Source organism: Epinephelus fuscoguttatus, linkage group LG14 (genome assembly GCF_011397635.1).
Source record: "Epinephelus fuscoguttatus linkage group LG14, E.fuscoguttatus.final_Chr_v1".
Taxonomy (NCBI): Eukaryota; Metazoa; Chordata; class Actinopteri; order Perciformes; family Serranidae; genus Epinephelus; species Epinephelus fuscoguttatus.
The window spans coordinates 41759567-41777911 of record NC_064765.1 but is presented as its reverse complement, the minus strand read 5'-3'; the positions used below and the strand labels follow the sequence as shown (position 1 = coordinate 41777911).

General features: G+C 42.2%; 1 protein-coding gene across 9 annotated transcripts in view; it reads right to left on the bottom strand.

Annotated features, from left to right (window-relative positions):
* Positions 1–18345, bottom strand: part of adck1 (aarF domain containing kinase 1) — a 416484-nt gene that overhangs the window by 261799 nt on the left and 136340 nt on the right. For all 9 annotated transcript variants that reach the window (XM_049596288.1, XM_049596287.1, XM_049596291.1 and 6 more), the window contains one exon: positions 16658–16861. In XM_049596288.1, the coding sequence (XP_049452245.1) occupies positions 16658–16861 (204 nt within the window). The remainder of the gene's footprint in view (positions 1–16657; positions 16862–18345) is intronic.

Below are 18345 nucleotides of genomic sequence, written 5' to 3'. Positions count from 1 at the left end.
CAGTCTTATTTCAAATTCATAACAAATCATTCATACCTCCTATGACTGCAACTTTCACCAAACGGTAGACCCTATTAAACAAAAAATTTCTTTTTCACTTGTACCTAGCAAGAATTATGACGTCCATCACCCTTTTTTTCTCAAAAACTGTCAAATTTATTTAATCTATCTCTTCCAACATTTTGACACAAAACTAGCCCCACAATATCTTCAGACTGTCCTCCACAAACAATCCAGAACAATCCAGCCAGATTCTTGGAATGTTGTTAGACGAGGGAGCGAGTGCGCCAGTGTATGCCAGTGTGTGTGAGAACAAAGGCTGAAGTGAGTGATTAGTTAACTGCAAGGCTCACGTCATCTACTCATATCAGTAGGCTTGTTCAAGATGAACTGCGCCTCACCTGAAAGGTGGAGGCGGCTGCAGCAGGAGGCAGTGACAACAAGCTGCAGTCTCATTGAAGGCTGAATCCAAACGTCCACCCTCTGGACTTGCAGGCTGAGCCCTCGCGGACTTCAGCTGTATGTTGTGTGACATATTTACTGTCATCACGTAAAGTCTGCAAGGGCAGACACTACAAGCGGCTCACAGACAGCCCTCAAGACTGTTTCCCTCATTGCAGTGGAAAAGTTCAAATATTGCTGCTGTCATATTTGTTGAGCCACGCCCCCTTTTAAGTTAATTAGTCAATATCTTTAAAACACAGTGAGATATCAACAACAGTTAAAGCGTTGTTGATAAAACTCTGAAAAAAAAATCACTTTTCTGTGAGCTAACCGTTAAACCGATCTGAACACCATTTCAAACATGTGACAGCTAGTATCGAAAGAATTGTGGAAATGGTGACTGCATATAGATGAACACTTTTGGAGATCTAGATGTTAAGTAATTTTACATATTCTTAAAAATACAGAGTGATGGACTTCTGAATTGACTATAGGTTGCGGGGCGACAAAGTTTTGTCACCATTCAGTGGATGTACTGAAAACGATTTCAGTTGTGCATGACACACTGGTGATTTATTATGATTTTTTTGAAGTATGGACTGTGAAATGTCCTGAAATTTAGATTTAACGTAATAAGCCACGCCCCCTTTAAGCAATAATTTTCAAATTGTGTGCATTGACTGAGACATGAGCCTAGATGATACAAACTAAGTTTTGTATAAATATCTCTGGCCGATTATGAGATACAAACTTTTTGCTTGTGTAGCACTCCCTATTGGTCAATTTCAATTAAACTTTCACAATATGATTCAGATCCTTATGTCGACATATTCTATGAGTTTTGTGACAACTGGCTCAACAGTTATGGAGTAAAATCCATTTATGTGCTGAGCCACGCTCTGTCTAAAGTTCATTGGTCAATATCACCAAAGCGCAATGACATATCAAGAAGTCTGTGATAAAATTTTACAAAGCTGCATTCCATGATGATCCACAGAAAGTTTGGTGCAAATCAGACCTACGCCTTAGGAGGAGATGTAAAAATGGTGTTTTTCCAAAAATCCAATATGGCAGACAATCTAGCGGGGGAGACCTTGAGGTTTTTTCTCAGGCTTTCATAGAACTCCTTCACCTGCCCATGTGTGTCGAGTTTCAAGTCAATCTGACATACGGTGTGAGGGTGGTGGCCTTTCAAAACCAAATTTTCCTTGACCTTAACTATAGCGCCCCCATCTGGCCTATTGGCAATTTAATATCTTGAGCAGCATTTGCACACACCTTCAAATCATTGGTGAAAATTTCATGTCGCTACAATGTACCATCTCACAGGAATTTGCAAAAATATTTCTGAACAATAATAATAATAATAATAATAAAACAGCACAAAAACAAAAGGGTTTCAGCCCTTCGGGCATGAACCCCTAAATATAGCCGCAAGTGGCAATACCGGGGTTCAAGCCAGCATGGAAATGTAAAACTTGAGAGCTCGGTAGAATAAAGACCTTTGACAGTTCAGGTTATCTGTATAAAGATTATTAGCAGGTTTTATGACAATCAGACAGATGCTCTTCTTTGAAAGCACTGTCACTTCCTATTGGTCAACTGCAGAAACATTTTGGGTTCTTGCTTTAATGGCTTAAATAAAAAAGTGTTTGAAAAAAACCCTCAGTATGGTACCAATACTGTATATATAATATTTCACGGTCCTTGAAAAGCTAACGCTACACTGCAATGCAGGTTTTAATGTGAAAGAAGAGGAAGTAGTATAAATAGATGTAAAGCTGGGAATGAGCTTAATTAGTATGAATATTATTGGCAAGTTGAATATTACCAATATTGTTGAATATTTCAAGGTACTTGAAAAGCTGACACTACACTGCAATGCTGGTTTTAATGTGTAAGAAGAAGGTGAAGTAGTAGGAATAGATAGAAAGCTGGGAATGAGCTTAATTAGTATGAATATTATTGGTAAGTTGAATATTACCAATGCTGGTGAATATTTCAAGGTTCTTGAAAAGCTTACACTACATTGCAATGTACAATAAATGTGTAAGAAGAAGGTGAAGTAGTAGGAATAGCTGCTGTCGCATTCACACCCAATAAAACAGTACAAAAACAAAAGGGTTTCAGCCCTTCGGGCTTGAACCCCTAATAATTTAAGCTGCAAGCAGCGATGAATGGGCCCTCTCACCTTCACACAACTCGGGGGTGCTGGCAAGATGTTAGCTGATGCGACACTTCATTTCTTTTAAAGTCAGACACTGCATGCAGGTATAAGTTGGCATATCCTTGATACACTGCTGTAATAACACATTTTGTACCACTTGCACTAATGATATGTCATGTTTTTGTACATCAAATATTGACCACAGCATTTTAATTTTAGGTAAACGATAAGTGTTTGATAAGACCTACTTCCTGTTGCCACTAGGTGGCGCTATGAGTATCAGGAGATATGGTCATGTAAATGTTTTCAGGCAGGACTAATATGAATCATGTGAAGTTTGGTGGAGATCTGACCATTTACACCAAAGTTCTAGCAATTTTCGTGTTTCATGGCAAGACCTCAAAATTCAACTCTCTGCAGTAGGCGTGCCATTTAACATTGGGCAGACCTTGTTATAACTTTTGATCACAACATTGTCAGGCTCAAAAAAACAAGTCTGAAGCCAATCAGATTAAATCTGTAGGACAAGTTTGTTAAAACACAATGGGAAATGCCAAAAATGACCACGGAATTCAAAATGGCCGACTTTGTGCTGGGTTTAGGCAATGGGTCCAAAATACTTTTTTTGTGCATCTGGGCATGATACAAGTATGTATTGATTTTCGTGCATGTTGGTAAAACATGCGGCAAGGGCTGAACTTTAAACGGTGTGGCCAAGCCACTTTGTCACGCTTATCAAAGAAACTCATATCACATGTCAAAGCCTAGACTATTAAGGAGTGTGTCAAGTTTCAGGGAGATTGAACCAAGTACACTTCGGGCTTGATCCCTGAATAATAATACATTTACACAAACACAACAGTGTTTCCAGCCTTCAAGCTTGGATCCCTGCATATTCAGCCTGGACAATGATTCTGTTTGGTAAGACAACAAATTGCACCACCTGGCCATGAAGCAGTTTCACTGTCGAGGAGGAATGAAAGCCAGAACTACGGCAGATCTCTCCAAATCCATGCACAGTTGGGAATGCATACCTCACCACAAATGGTAAATGTACTACTCACTGCTTGTATTTGAAAACATCAAAGACACATGAGAATGCATACACATTTTAAAAAAGAGGCCAAATGGAGATCATGCTGAAGCTGCTCCCCTGACTGGCATGGCTCATCAGTGTCACTTCTTCTCCTGCCACTCCAAAAGGGAGAAGCTATATTACTGTCTATTCAGGGATAATGACATCCCACACAGATGCAGGAAGAAATCTACTGAATGAACACCTAAAAAAAAAAAAATTCTTTCGAAGTGGCTTTAAATTACAGAGAGGCAATCTGAGGTGACTGTGACTGCAGCTCATATTCATCTTATCAGCATGCCCCAGTTATGAGCCGAGGCTTGTCTGGATAATACTGGATGCTACCTCTTGCCTAAATGTTCTACACATTAGTTATTATTAGTTATCAGTGCAAGTACTTACTATATGTATTCAAATAAACAGAAATATACCCCCTGTTTGTCTGTGACTGTGTGAGAGCTGCTTTTCCCTTTGGCACGAAAATGTGCCTTATCAGATGTTGGATATTGAGAATCAGAGGCTGCTAGGCCAGCTGAGTATTCGACAATCAGCCCCAAAGGCTGTGATTGCATATTCATAGTGTACACTGAACTAAAATGCCCCATAAGAGAAGGAAAATGTAACCTTAATACAGCAGTTCATTCTTGTCTGAATATTACCTGGATTATTTCACACGATGAGGGAAAATTTCTTACACAGTCATTATTAAAGGGATTTTCATTGTATTTTTTTATTTGTTTGTTTGTTTGTTTGTTTGTTTGCTTGCTTGTTCATTTATTTATTCACTGTTCTATTTATCTATTTATTTATTCATTTGGAGTATACAGTTAACTAATTTACTATTTAATAGGCAATTCACTAACAAGACCACACCAGTAGTGTTTCCAGAATGATTTATTACATGTTTTGTATGATGAGTAGTCATGACTGAGGAGGAGAGGGTTGAGGGATGAGGGATGAAGGAATGGGGGTCAAGGGATGAAATGATGAGGGATAAGGGTCGAGGGATGAGGGATGAGGGATGAAGGGATGGGGGTTGAGGGATGGAGGGGTGAGGGATGAAGGGATGAGGGTTGAGGAAAAGAGGGATGGGGGAGCAGGAGTGAAGGTATGAGAGGAGGAAAGAGGGTTATGGGTGGATGGATGGATGAATGGGTGGATGGATGGATGGATAGATGGATGGATGGATGGATGGATGGATGGATGGATGGATGGTTGGAACCGGGAAGCTGAGACTCTGAAAAGAGAACTAAGAAATGGCTCCCCCACCCAAACGTTGGTGTGGGCATTTCTGAGGTCGCCCAGATTGCTATGGATATATAAGAGGTAGGCAGGAGATGACCAACGACCGAGAATTTTAATGAGGTGGTCGGAGATTCCCTGTCTTGAGGCAGAAGAGGCGGTTCCAATGCGAAATGAATGCCCCGAGTATAGCTCTGGGGATATTCCTGATCTCGACAGGAATTGGTGGAAGTGGTGGTGAAACCAAAAGCGAGTGGCAACCCTGCCTGTCTCTGAAACGAAAAGAGGGTCCTGAGGGGAAGCTCATCCCGCTAGTCTTAGGTTGATGTAGTCGTGTATGGGTTCTTAAGGACTTAATTATGAATCTAGTCAAAAGAGGTGAACGGGTTGAGGTAGGCCAGATTGGTTGGTCTTGCTGCATTTGAGATGGAAGATGAGAGAGGTGGGAGAATTCAATTCAATTTCAGTTCAATTTTATTTATAAAGCCCAATATCACAAATCACAATTTGCCTCACAGGGCTTTACAGCATACGACATCCCTCTGTCCTTAAGACCCTCACAGCGGATAAGGAAAAACTCCCCCAAAAAAAACCCTTTAACGGGGAAAAAAAACGGTAGAAACCTCAGGAAGAGCAACTGAGGAGGGATCCCTCTTCCAGGACGGACAGACGTGCAATAGATGTCGTACAGAACAGATCAGCATAATAAATTAACAGTAATCCGTATGACACAATGAGAGAGAAAGAGAGAGAGAGAGAGAGAGAGAGAGAGAGAGAGAGAGAGAGATGCAGGACAGACGATAATGACAGTAGCTTACAACAACATTAATGAAATATCTGACAGTATACATATGTGACAATAATCATATGTGTATAATAACAGTAGAAGTATGACTAATGATAACAGCAGCAGCAGGAGGCATCTGGCAGGACCACGGCAGCAGCACAACCACACATGTCACACTATTCAGGCACCGCTGTAATACGAGTTAACCTGAGAGACAGTGGAGCACAAAGACTCCGGAGAAAAAGCGGAGTTATTGAGATGATTCCACAGGAGAGGAGCCTGATAGCTGAAGGCTCTGGCTCCTGATCTACTTTTGGAGATTTTAGGGACCACGAGTAACCCTGCATTCTCCAAGTGCAGTGTGCTGGTGGGATAATATGGCACTACGAGCTCTCGAAGATATGACGGAGCTTGACCATTTAGAGCTTTATAAGTTAACAGTAGGATTTTAAATTCAGTTCTGGATTTTACAGGGAGCCACTGCAGAGAAGTGGTACAGTGGTAACTGTAATAAGTGTAGCTTATTTGTTGCGTTGAAGGCGAGGCTTAGTGAATTAGAAGCGCGGCTCCGCACCATGGAAAACCATTCAGTAGCTGCGGTAGTTAGCCAGCCCCCTGTAGCCGGTGCGGAGCCACATACCATAGCCTTAGCCTCTGCTAACTGTCCTCCGGTAACTCCCGTTCAGCCGGGAGGTTGGGTTACGGTTCGCCAGAAGCACAGCTCCAAGCCGAAGCCCGCGGCTCACCACCAGCCTGTTCACGTTTCCAACCGCTTTTCCCCACTCAGCGACACACCCGCTGAGGATAAAACTCTGGTTATTGGCAGCTCTATTCTGAGGAACATGAAGTTAGCAACACCAGCGACCATAGTCAAATATATCCCTGGGGCCAGAGCAGGCGACATTGAATCTAATTTAAAACTGCTGGCTAAGGCTAAACGTAGATTCAGTAAGATTGTTATTTATGTCGGCGTCAATTACACCCAGTTACGCCAATCGGAGGTCACTAAAATTAATATTGCCTCGGTGTGTGAATATGCCAAAACGCTGTCGGACTCCATAGTTTTCTCTGGACCCCTCCCAAATCTGACAACCGATGACATGTTTAGCCGCATGTCATCATTTAATCGCTGGCTGTCCAGGTGGTGTCCAGCAAACGATGTGGGTTTTGTTAATAATTGGCAAACTTTCTGGGGAAAACCTGGTCTCATTAGGAGAGACGGCATTCATCCCACTTTGGATGGAGCTGCTCTCATTTCTAGGAACCTGGCAAACTTTATTAGTAATTTAAATCCCTGACAACCCAGAGTTGAGACCAGGACTCGGAGACGCAGTCCTAAACGCCTCTCTGAGCTTCTAGTTCAGTTACCCAGCCAAAGTTTTAATAGTTTTATACAAACGGTGTCTGTCCCACGACCACCTAAATTATCAAAATCTAAAATTAAACAAAGAGGAGTTGTGCATAACAACCTCATAAAAATTAAAACCTCTTCTGTGACAGAAAGACAAAACAGGAGAATTAAATGCGGACTGTTGAATATCAGGTCTCTATCGTCTAAAGCAGTGTTAGTAAACGAATTAATATCAGATAATCATATTGATTTACTCAGTCTCACTGAAACCTGGCTGTGTCAAGATGAATATGTCAGTCTAAATGAGTCCACTCCTCCCAGTCATAATAATACCCACATTCCTCGAGGCAGCGGCCGAGGAGGAGTTGCAGCCATTTTTAACTCTAGTCTGTTAATCAGTCCTAAACCTAAACTAGATTATAATTCATTTGAAAGCCTCGTTCTTAGTCTTTTACATCCGACCTGGAAAACCTCGCAGCCACTTTTATTTGTTATAGTGTACCGTGCTCCTGGCCCGTATTCTGAATTTGTATCTGAATTCTCAGAGTTTTTATCCAGTTTAGTTCTTAAATCAGATAAAGTTATTATTGTAGGCGATTTTAACATTCATGTCGACGTTGATAATGACTCCCTGGCTACCGCGTTTATCTCATTATTAGACTCCATTGGCTTCAGTCAGGGTGTATATGAACCTACTCATTGTTTTAACCATACTCTCGATCTAGTTCTGACGTATGGAATTGAAATTGATAACCTAAAAGTCTTTCCACAGAATCCCTCGCTATCGGATCATTATCTGATTACTTTTGATTTCTTTTTACTCGATTACATGCCACTCAGCAACAGTTACTATACTAGATGTTTATCAGATAGTGCTGTCGCAAAACTTAAGGAAAAGATTACTTCGTCGTTAAATTCAATACCAATACCTTCAGTAACAGAGGTTTCCCGTCGACTTTAACCTCTCCCGAATTGATCATTTTGTTGATAGCAGAGTAGTCTCGCTACGAACAACACTCGACTCTGTAGCTCCTCTTAAAAAGAAGTTAAAAAAGCAAAGAAAGTTCGCTCCTTGGTATAACTGTCAAACCCGTAAGTTAAAACAAATATCGCGAAAATTTGAAAGGAATTGGCGATTAACAAAACTGGAAGAATCTCGTTTAATCTGGACAGACAGTCTCAAAACTTATAAGAGGGGCCTCCAAATGCCAGAGCAAACTATTACTCAGCTCTAATAGAAGACAATAAGAACAATCCCAGGTTTCTTTTCAGCACTGTAGCCAGGCTGACTGAGAGTCAAAGCTCTATTGAGCCTTGTATTCCCTTAGCCCTTAGCAGTAATGATTTTCTGAGCTAGACAAAATTCTAACTATTAGAGGCAAAATTCATGACCTCCTGCCCTCAGATAGTACCTATCTAACCTCAAACACAGCTGTAAAATCTAATATATATTTAGATTGCTTCTCCCCAATTTCTCTTCAAGAATTGACTGCAGTGATTTCTTCATCCAAATCATCAACGTGTCTCTTAGACCCCATCCCAACTAGGCTACTTAAGGAGGTCTTTCCTTTAGTTAACACTCATATATTAGATATGATCAATATATCCTTATTAACAGGCTATGTACCACAGTCTTTTAAGATAGCTGTAATTAAACCTCTACTACAAAAGCCCACCCTGGATCCAGAGGTGTTAGCCAATTAGAGACCACTATCGAATCGTCCCTTTATGTCAAAGATCCTTGAGAAAGTAGTCGAGACCAGCTGTGTGATTTTCTCCAGGATAATAATTTATTTGAGGAATTTCAGTCAGGATTTAGAGTGCATCATAGCACTGAGACAGCTCTAGTTAAAATTACAAATGACCTTCTGATTGCTTCAGACAAAGGACTCGTCTCTGTACTTGTTTTATTAGATCTTAGTGCAGCGTTTGACACAATTGACCATCAAATTCTACTGCAGAGACTGGATCACTTAATTGGCTTAAAAGGTTCAGCACTAAGCTGGTTTAAATCTTATTTATCTGATCGTTTTCAATTTGTTTACTTTCGCAATGAACCATCATTACGTACTAAAGTTTGTTTTGGAGTTCTGCTAGGTTCTGTGCTCGGACCAATCCTGTTTACTCTATATATGCTTCCTTTAGGTAACATCATTAGAAATCACTCTATAAATTTCCATTGTTATGCGGATGATACTCAGTTGTATTTATCAATGAAGCCAGAAGAAAGCAATCAATTAACTAAACTCCATAATTGCCTTAAAGACATAAAAACTTGGATGAGCACCAATTTCCTGATGTTAAATTCAGACAAAACTGAAGTTATTGTTCTTGGCCCCAAACAACTCAGAGACTCTTTATCTGATGACATAGTTTCTCTTAGATGGCATTGCTCTGGCCCCTGCCACTACCGTAAGAAACCTCGGAGTAATATTTGATCAAGATTTGTCTTTTAATTCTCATTTAAAGCAAACCTCACGGACTGCATTTTTCATCTGCGTAATATTGCGAAAATTAGGCCTATCCTGACCCGAAAGATGCAGAAAAATTGGTCCACGCTTTTGTTACCTCAAGGCTGGATTACTGTAACTCTCTATTATCAGGTAGCTCTAGTAAGTCCTTAAAAACTCTCCAGCTAATTCAGAATGCAGCAGCACGTGTACTAACAGGAACTAAGAAACGCGATCATATCTCTCCTGTTTTAGCTTCTCTGCACTGGCTCCCTGTAAAATCCAGAATTGAATTTAAAATCCTACTGTTAACTTATAAAGCTCTAAATGGTCAAGCTCCGTCATATCTTAGAGAGCTCATAGTGCCATATTATCCCACCAGAACACTGCGCTCTGAGAACGCAGGGTTACTTGTGGTCCCTAAAGTCTCCAAAAGTAGATCAGGAGCCAGAGCCTTCAGCTATCAGGCTCCTCTCCTGTGGAATCATCTTCCTGTTACGGTCCGGGAGGCAGACACCGTCTCCACATTTAAGACTAGACTTAAGACTTTCCTCTTTGATAAAGCTTATAGTTAGGGCTGGCTCAGGCTTGTCCTGTACCAGCCCTTAGTTAGGCTGACTTAGGCCTAGTCTGCCGGAGGACCCCCTATAATACACCGGGCCCCTTCTCTCCTTCTCTCTCTCTCTCTCTCTCTCGTATCCTATTACTGCATCTAGCTAACCCGGCCATTCTGGATGTCACTAACTCGGCTTCTTCTCCGGAGCCTTTGTGCTCCACTGTCTCTCAGATTAACTCATATCACAGCGGTGCCTGGACAGCGTGACGTGTGTGGTTGTGCTGCTGCCGTGGTCCCGCCAGATGCCTCCTGCTGCTGCTGCCATCATTAGTCATTAGTCATACTTCTTCTGTTATTATACACATGTGATTATTGTCACACATGTATACTGCCAGGTATTAATACATACTTTCAACATATTGTACCGCAGTAACCAGAACTATAACTATAATATTATTACTTTCATTAATGTTGTTGTAAGCTACTGTCATTACCTGCATCTCTCTCTCTCTCTCTCTCTCTCTCTCTTTCTGTGTCATATGGATTACTGTTAATTTATTATGCTGATCTGTTCTGTACGACATCTATTGCACGTCTGTCCGTCCTGGAAGAGGGATCCCTCCTCAGTTGCTCTTCCTGAGGTTTCTACCGTTTTTTTTCCCCGTTAAAGGGTTTTTTTTGGGGGAGTTTTTCCTTATCCGCTGTGAGGGTCTTAAGGACAGAGGGATGTCGTATGCTGTAAAGCCCTGTGAGGCAAATTGTGATTTGTGATATTGGGCTTTATAAATAAAATTGATTGATTGATTGATTGATTGAACGCTCAGCAGCGGGCGCGCCATTCAACATTGGGCAAATCCTGTGATAACTTTTGGTCACAACGTAGTCACGCTTACATACGCCAAGTTTGGAGCCAAGCTGATTAAATCTGTAGGACAAGTTCGTTAATTTACAAGCCCTGGAAATGGGCAAAAATGCACAAAAGAGGCACAAGTAAATTCAAAATGGCGGACTTCCTGTGGGGTTTGAAGCATTGCTCCAAGAGACTTTTTTGTATGTAATAGAGTGTTACAGGTGCCTACCAAGTTTCATACATGCAGGTCAAGGTAGCTTTGGGGGCTGCTGAATTGAAATATTCTAGGGGGCGCTGTTGAGCCATCTGAGTGCATCAAAGCACAACAATCACATCAGACAACAGGACTTGTGACCTGTGATGTGTATACCATGTTTGGTAAGTTTTCAAGCATCCCTTGTCCCTTCAAAACAACATCGTGTTTGATGGCGAACAAGGCGGTGCCACGGTGACAGTGTTTGATGAAAACTAAAAAGCTTCATTTTTAAGCATCATCAAGGTCTAAGGACTTAGATCAGCAAGTTTGAGGTGGGTCTGATTAACCTGCTAGAAGCGGGACATCAAAGAATGTATAAAGTAGCTTTCTGTTGCCAGAAGGTGGCGCTATAGCGGTGATTCAAATTTCCTCTGTAGATGTGTTCAGGGCTGGACTGTCATCATATGTGTGAAGTTTTGGCAAGATATTCCCACGTGGAGTCAAGTTACAGCAATGTTTATCATAACGGCGAAACATCAAAGTTCGCCGCCAGGCTGTGGCCACGCTCTTCGACGAAAACTCACAGTTTCCACAATAAAGCATCATCAACGTCTTATGACTTTTTTCACCAAGTTTGAGATGGATCTGGTCAAGTCTGTAGGAGATGTACATTAAAGTCTAAAACATGACATTTCCATTGCCAGTAGGGGGCGCTATGTTTATCTGTAATTATTGACATGTAGACGTATTTGATGGTGAGGGAGACGCCATAGCGGCCACGCCCCTTGACATAGAGAAAAGCTTTTAATAACTTTTGATCAGCATGGTCTCTGGATGATCTGTAAAAAATTTGAAGTGGATTGGATGAAATCCCGAGGACAAGGTCGTTAAAATACAACATGTGGAAATCACGCCAAAATGACAAGTCAAAATCAAAATGGCCGACTTCATGTTTGGAGTAGACCATTGGTGCAAGAGACTTTTATGTGCGTCTGGACAACATACACATGTGTACCAATTTTCATGTTCCTACTCCAAAAAAAACCCTATGTGGAGGCGTTTTTGAAAATTTCAAGGGGGCGCCATGGAGGCATTTTGTCCCCCCCATGGGTGATGACCCTATCAGATGTAAGAGCTCGCCTTTCTTGACCTGTGTATCAATTTTCATGAGGAGTTGAGGTCGGTGAAGCCATCAAAAAGCCAAACGTATTTAGTGGCGAGGGATCGATAGTCACCACGTGGCCAAATGGACACCATTAGATGTAGCTTCACAGCGTTCATAAGGTAGCTTCACCAACTTGTTCTGCATGCATTAGAAGTGGAATGAAGTTGATCCGGTCAAGTTTGTGGCATTAGTACATGTTAAAGTAAAAACTGGTCACTTCCTGTTACCCCCAGGGGGTGCTATGAGTAAGGTGGGATATTAACATATCGGGGAATTCAGGGTGGAGACATCATCATGTCCAGCAAGTTTGAAGCTGCTGGGATCAAGTATGTGGGCGTGAGGTCCGTTAGAAATTCGATGGTAAGAAAGCGAAAAGTCACCAAAATTTGTCACGTCCTAGCGGCCACGCCCCTTGACATAGAGAAAAGCTTTTAATAACTTTTGATCAGCATGTTCTCAGGATGATCTGTACCAAGAGTTTGTTCAAATTTAAGTTGTGGAAATTGCCATAATGAAAAAATTCAAAACAAAATGGCCGACTTCCTGTTGGAATTTTACCATGACGTTAAGAGACTTTTTTGTGCGTCTGGGTATGATACATGTGCGTACCAAATTTCATTTGCCTACGACAAACTAACCACACTGGGGAGGGTATTTTGAAAATTTGTAGGGGGCGCTATTTCGGCATTTCGCGTCGACCATGTGCAACCACCCAAAAATATGAAATTTCGGATGCGGCCGGACGAATGTGGAAAGTTAGAAGGATTTTGAAATTTGGGAAAGGGGCGAAATTGGGGCACGAAATGTCGCAAGAGTAATAATAATGAAAGCTGCAAGCAGCTGTGATCGGGCCCTCGCTCCCCCATGCAACTGCGGGGGCATGAGGCCCACGAGGGCTGTGGCGCAAAGCGAGGAAAAACCTGGCAGGAGCGAAAAAACGCAATGTTTCGTTCATCCACCAGGTGGCGCTACGAGCGTAACCAGATGTGGCCAGGTGCATTCAGGGGTGGACCCTCATCACACATGTGAAATATCGAGCAAATCGGACAATGCATGAAGAATTTATACCAAGTTGATATTCCATGGCGAAGGATGAAAAGTCACCACCGTCTCCGAGGCAGCCTGCAACATGACAGGACACGTGTGTCCCTGTGGAGATTCATCAACTTGATTGTCATGTGGCCACAAAATGTAGTTGATCAGGTCAGGAGCTTGAGGTTGGCGTTTGTCAGTGTAAAAGATGGCATTTCCTGTTTCTACAAGGGGCGCCATGAGCAAGATTGCCTTAGAGCATATGGAGGCATTGAGGGCGGGGCTCTTATCATGTACAGAAATTTTGAAGCAGTTTGGATGAATTATGTGGGAGAGAGAGCTGCTTGAATATGCATGGCGATGGATCAAAAATGGCAGCACCATAGCAGCCACGCCCTTTGACCTACAGACATGCAGAGCACAAATTTATCAGCATGGTTTCTGGATGATCTGTAAAAAATTTGAAGTCGATTGGATGAAATCCCTAGGACTAGTTCGTTAAAATACAACATGTGGAAATCACCCAAAATGACAAGTCAAAATCAAAATGGTCGACTTCCTGTTTGGAGTAGACCATTGGTGCAAGAGACTTTTATGTGCGTCTGGACAACATACACACGTGTACCAATTTTCATGTTCAAACTCCAAAAAAACCCCTATGGGGAGGGGTTTTTGAAAATTTCAAGGGGGCGCTATAGAGGCATTTAGTAAGGTGGGATATTAACATATTGGGGAATTCAGGACGGAGCCATCATCATGTCCAGCAAGTTTGAATCTGCTACAATCAAGTATGTGGGCGAGAGAACCGTTCGAAATTCGATGGCGAGAAACTGAAACGTCACCAAAATTTGTCACGCCCCAGCAGCCATGCTCTTTGACCTACAGACATGCAGAGCACAACTTTTGATCAGCATGGTCTCTGGATGATCTGTAGCCAATTTGAAGTCGATCGGATGAAATCCCTAGGACAAGTTCGTTCAAATTTAAGTTGTGGAAATCGCCGTAACGAAAAAATTCAAAACAAAATGGCCGACTTCCTATTGGGATTTTACCAGACTTTTTTTGTGCGTCTGGGTATGATACATGTGTGTACCAAATTTCATTTGCCTACAACAAACTAACCCCAATGGGGAGGGCATTTTGAAAATTTGTAGAGGGCGCTATTTCGGCATTTCACACCGACCATGGCTTAGGGTTTTTGATGATGTGCAACCACCCAAAAATATCAAATTTCGGATGCGGCCAGACGAATGTGGAAAGTTAGAAGCATTTTGAAATTTGGGAAAGGGGCGAAATTGGGACACAAAATGTCGGAACAATAATAATAATAATTAAAGCTGCAAGCAGCGATATGTCTTGTCAGCTGTAATAAATTAAATAATAATAATAATAATAATAAAAAACAGCGCGATTACAATAGGGTCCTACGGACGATTTAGTTTTAGCTCAGGCCCTAATAATAAACAGCGCGATTACAATCGGGTCATCGGACAACTTCGTCCTACGGGGACGACTTCGTCGTCGCTCCGCCCCTAATAAGCAGCGCGATTACAATAGGGTCATCGGACAACTTCGTCCTACGCGGACGACTTCGTCGTCGCTCGGGCCCTAATAAACACCGTGATTACAATAGGGTCCTCACGGACGACTTCTTCGTCGCTCGGGCCCTAATAAGTAATAATAAACAGTGCGATTACAATAGGATCCTCACAGACGACTTCGTCGTCGCTCGGGCCGTAATATTAAATAATAATAATAACCAGCGCGATTACAATAGGGTCGTCGCTCGGGCCCTAATAATAAACAGCACGATTACAATAGGGTCCTCACGGACGACTTCTTTGTCACTCGGGCCCTAATAAACAGCACGAGTACAATAGGGTCCTATGCGGACGACTTCGTCGTCGCTTGGGCCCTAATGAACAGCGCGATCATAATAGGGTCCTACGGACGACTTCATCATCATGTTCATCATGCCCTTAAGAGTATGTCCTTTTTTGCGACATTATTTGGCCTTCCACCTGCTCTTAGCTTCATGGATGTGCAGTGCGCACTGCATGGCTGGATGCACACGATTCTAGCGGATCTCTGACATTTAGAGCAGAGAGGCAGTAGGATACTACACTCTGTTAACACAATATTGTCTTTTTGTACAAGAGCGTTCATTTGATATAATATGAATCATCATCACTAACACATGGAAAAAAAAATTAATTACTTTTTTCTTTTTTTCTCTTTTTAAGTGAATTGCTCTTCGGTGCCCCCTAGTGGTCATGGGGCCCTAAGCAGGTGCTTAGTTTGCTTATGCCTTGGGCCAGCTTTGTTTGTCTGTGTGTATGTGTGTGTGTGTGTGTGTGTGTGTGTGTGTGCGTGCGTGTCTGTCTGTCTGTCTGTTTGTCTGTCTGTCTGTCTGTGTGCTTTGTTGGTAGCACCCTGTGCTAACTCTAGAGGCCTTCCATATCCGCTGCCTGCAGAGGATCCTGGGTGTCTCCTGGGAAGACGTGGTGCCATATGTGGACATTGATGAACGGACCCACACACCCAGCACTGCAGTATTCCTTGCGTGCAAACATCTCCGCTGGGTTGGACATATGATCCATATGCCTGCCCATCGCCTTCCCAGACAGATCTTTTGTGGCCAGCTTTTCAAAGGCCACAGGTCTGCTAGGGGCCAGAAGAAGCGCTTCAAATATCACCTCAGAATTCTCTTGAAGAAGTGCAACATCAGTCCACCCACACTTGAGCCCCTTGCGGCTGCCCGCAACACCTGGCGTGCCACCTGCCAACAGGGAATAGCTCATCTTCAGGAGCAAGACACAGAGAGGAGGATTCAGCAGCATGCACAGAGGCACCAACGTGCCGCAGGGCCTCCCCCTGCTGGTGCTGGATATCCCTACCTGTTTTGTAGCAAAATCTACGGATCTCGCATCGGCCTGCACAGCCACATGGCTATGCATAGGCGGAAAGCACCCCAATAACCAGAACTTAATTTTTGGAGCAATGTCATCATCAAAGTCGATGGACTGCCATAAGTAAGTAAGTGTGCTGTGAGGAGAAGGTCAGCCCTGACATGCAGAGAGCAGGAGAGAGGCTGCAGAATGCTGCTACATGAAACCAAAACTGTAAAAAAAAAAAAAAAAAAAAAAAAAATTCTAATCAACCAAAAATGTCATGACCTCTCAAAGGTCGCAGACCCCCTGTTGAAGACCTCTGATTTAGACAGATTATCACTGTTATTATTTAGGGGTAAAGATTACCTACAAACTGTTTTGTGCTCACTTGAAAAATAACAGAATCACACGTATTGCCATTGTGTTACAAACCCATTCCATTCTAACTTACCTCCTTGCCGAGGTCTTCTCTGATGACCTGCTGAATCTCCTCCATGCTGCTCTGAGGAGCTCGGCTGTGGAGTACCTTCAAAGTAGATGTGTACTCCTCAGGCAACAGGTAGTCCAGAGCACCAAGGTGCTGGCCTACCTTGATGAAAGTACCCCTGTTGGCACAGCACAAGTCTCGAAGACGCTCTGCTGACCTTAGATGCACCTATGGAACAGAAAAGAAAAATTAGAAACAAGATAGAAAGTCTCAAGGACTGCTGGGAAATGGTGTAAGGGTCATTGAAATCAAAACTCTTTTTTCTCTTTTAAGCATTAGTGCACAAAGTAAATGTTATGGCATTCTGACATGAGATATCTGGTATGTAATTTTAACATTTTGACCTTAGGATGGAACCAAACAGTGTCTCTGCAAGGGTTTATCCTCTGAGACTCTGAATGCACTCGGAAAGTTTCATTCAATCTGCCCACTTAGATAACCCTCTCAAGAAGAAAATCAGCAATGGTCAATGAACTGCATTAATATAGCCCTTCTGTAGTCTTTGCCACCACTCAAGGTGCTTTACAACATGAGTTCATACAATAGTGGCAGAGGATACCATACAAGGTGTCATCTGCTCATCAGATAAACAATCACACTTTGACACGTAGACGATAGGGGCTGTAGGGACTTCACCATCAGCAATCTGAATGGTAGACAACTGCTGACCAACAGTGAAACAGAAGAGTGAAAAACTGAAGAGAGAATGTCAAGGATGGGTCTCTGTAGTTCCACTTTGTGAGCCTGGAAAGTTTGGGGTTCATACTCTCCAAAAAGTCACACTGGTTTCTCTGACTGAAACTCTTTTATTTTTCCTTATTATAATATAACAAAGATCTGAACTGTTGCAGTCATAAATTATGATCAAACAGCTCGTATTGTTTTGTAGTCTTTCCAAATCCAGTGTGGGGACATTATTGTCCACTATGACAAAATCGGGAAGTGAACCCTTTAGCGATTTCATGTAACTTGTGTTTCAGCACTAAAAGTCAGGAAAGGGACAACTGCAAACTCTTGACAAAGTTGGAAAGAGTTTTATTGTCTACAATATCTTTTTATACTTAAGCATTAACATATAGGATAGGGAAAAGCTATAAATTCAAAAGGAGGAGAGACAAGACATTTGAAAGAGACTATAAATGTCCATGTTACATATGACAGAATTATTGCAAAGAAAAATACAACTACAATACCATCACAGTACAATATACATATATGTATGAAAAAAAAGTAAATGAGCATTTAAAAAAAAGAGGTAGATAATCAAACGAGAGACTATTTTGATGTAGGGCCCTGAATGGTATCTGTTTGTGTGTGTGTGCCTGTGTCCGTCCCATCCCATCTGTCCCATTAGAACCAGCTGGAAGTGATAATGCTTATAGAGAGCTCCTCTCCTGAGACCAGCACAAATAAAAAGCCATGAAATTAGCTCCCCTTAACCTCTGTAACCCTAACCACATACCTCATGAATAGCCCTAAGGGCATGCACAGACAGTGTGTTCCCACTGGACCATTTGACATGAGTGCCATCTGGGCAATGATGACAAAGCAATGGCAGAAACAAGTCACCAGAGATTACCAGATGAGCCCCTCTGCTTAGACATGCAGTAGGAACCCGTTTATAAAAAAACATCATGACACCATCAGAGCAG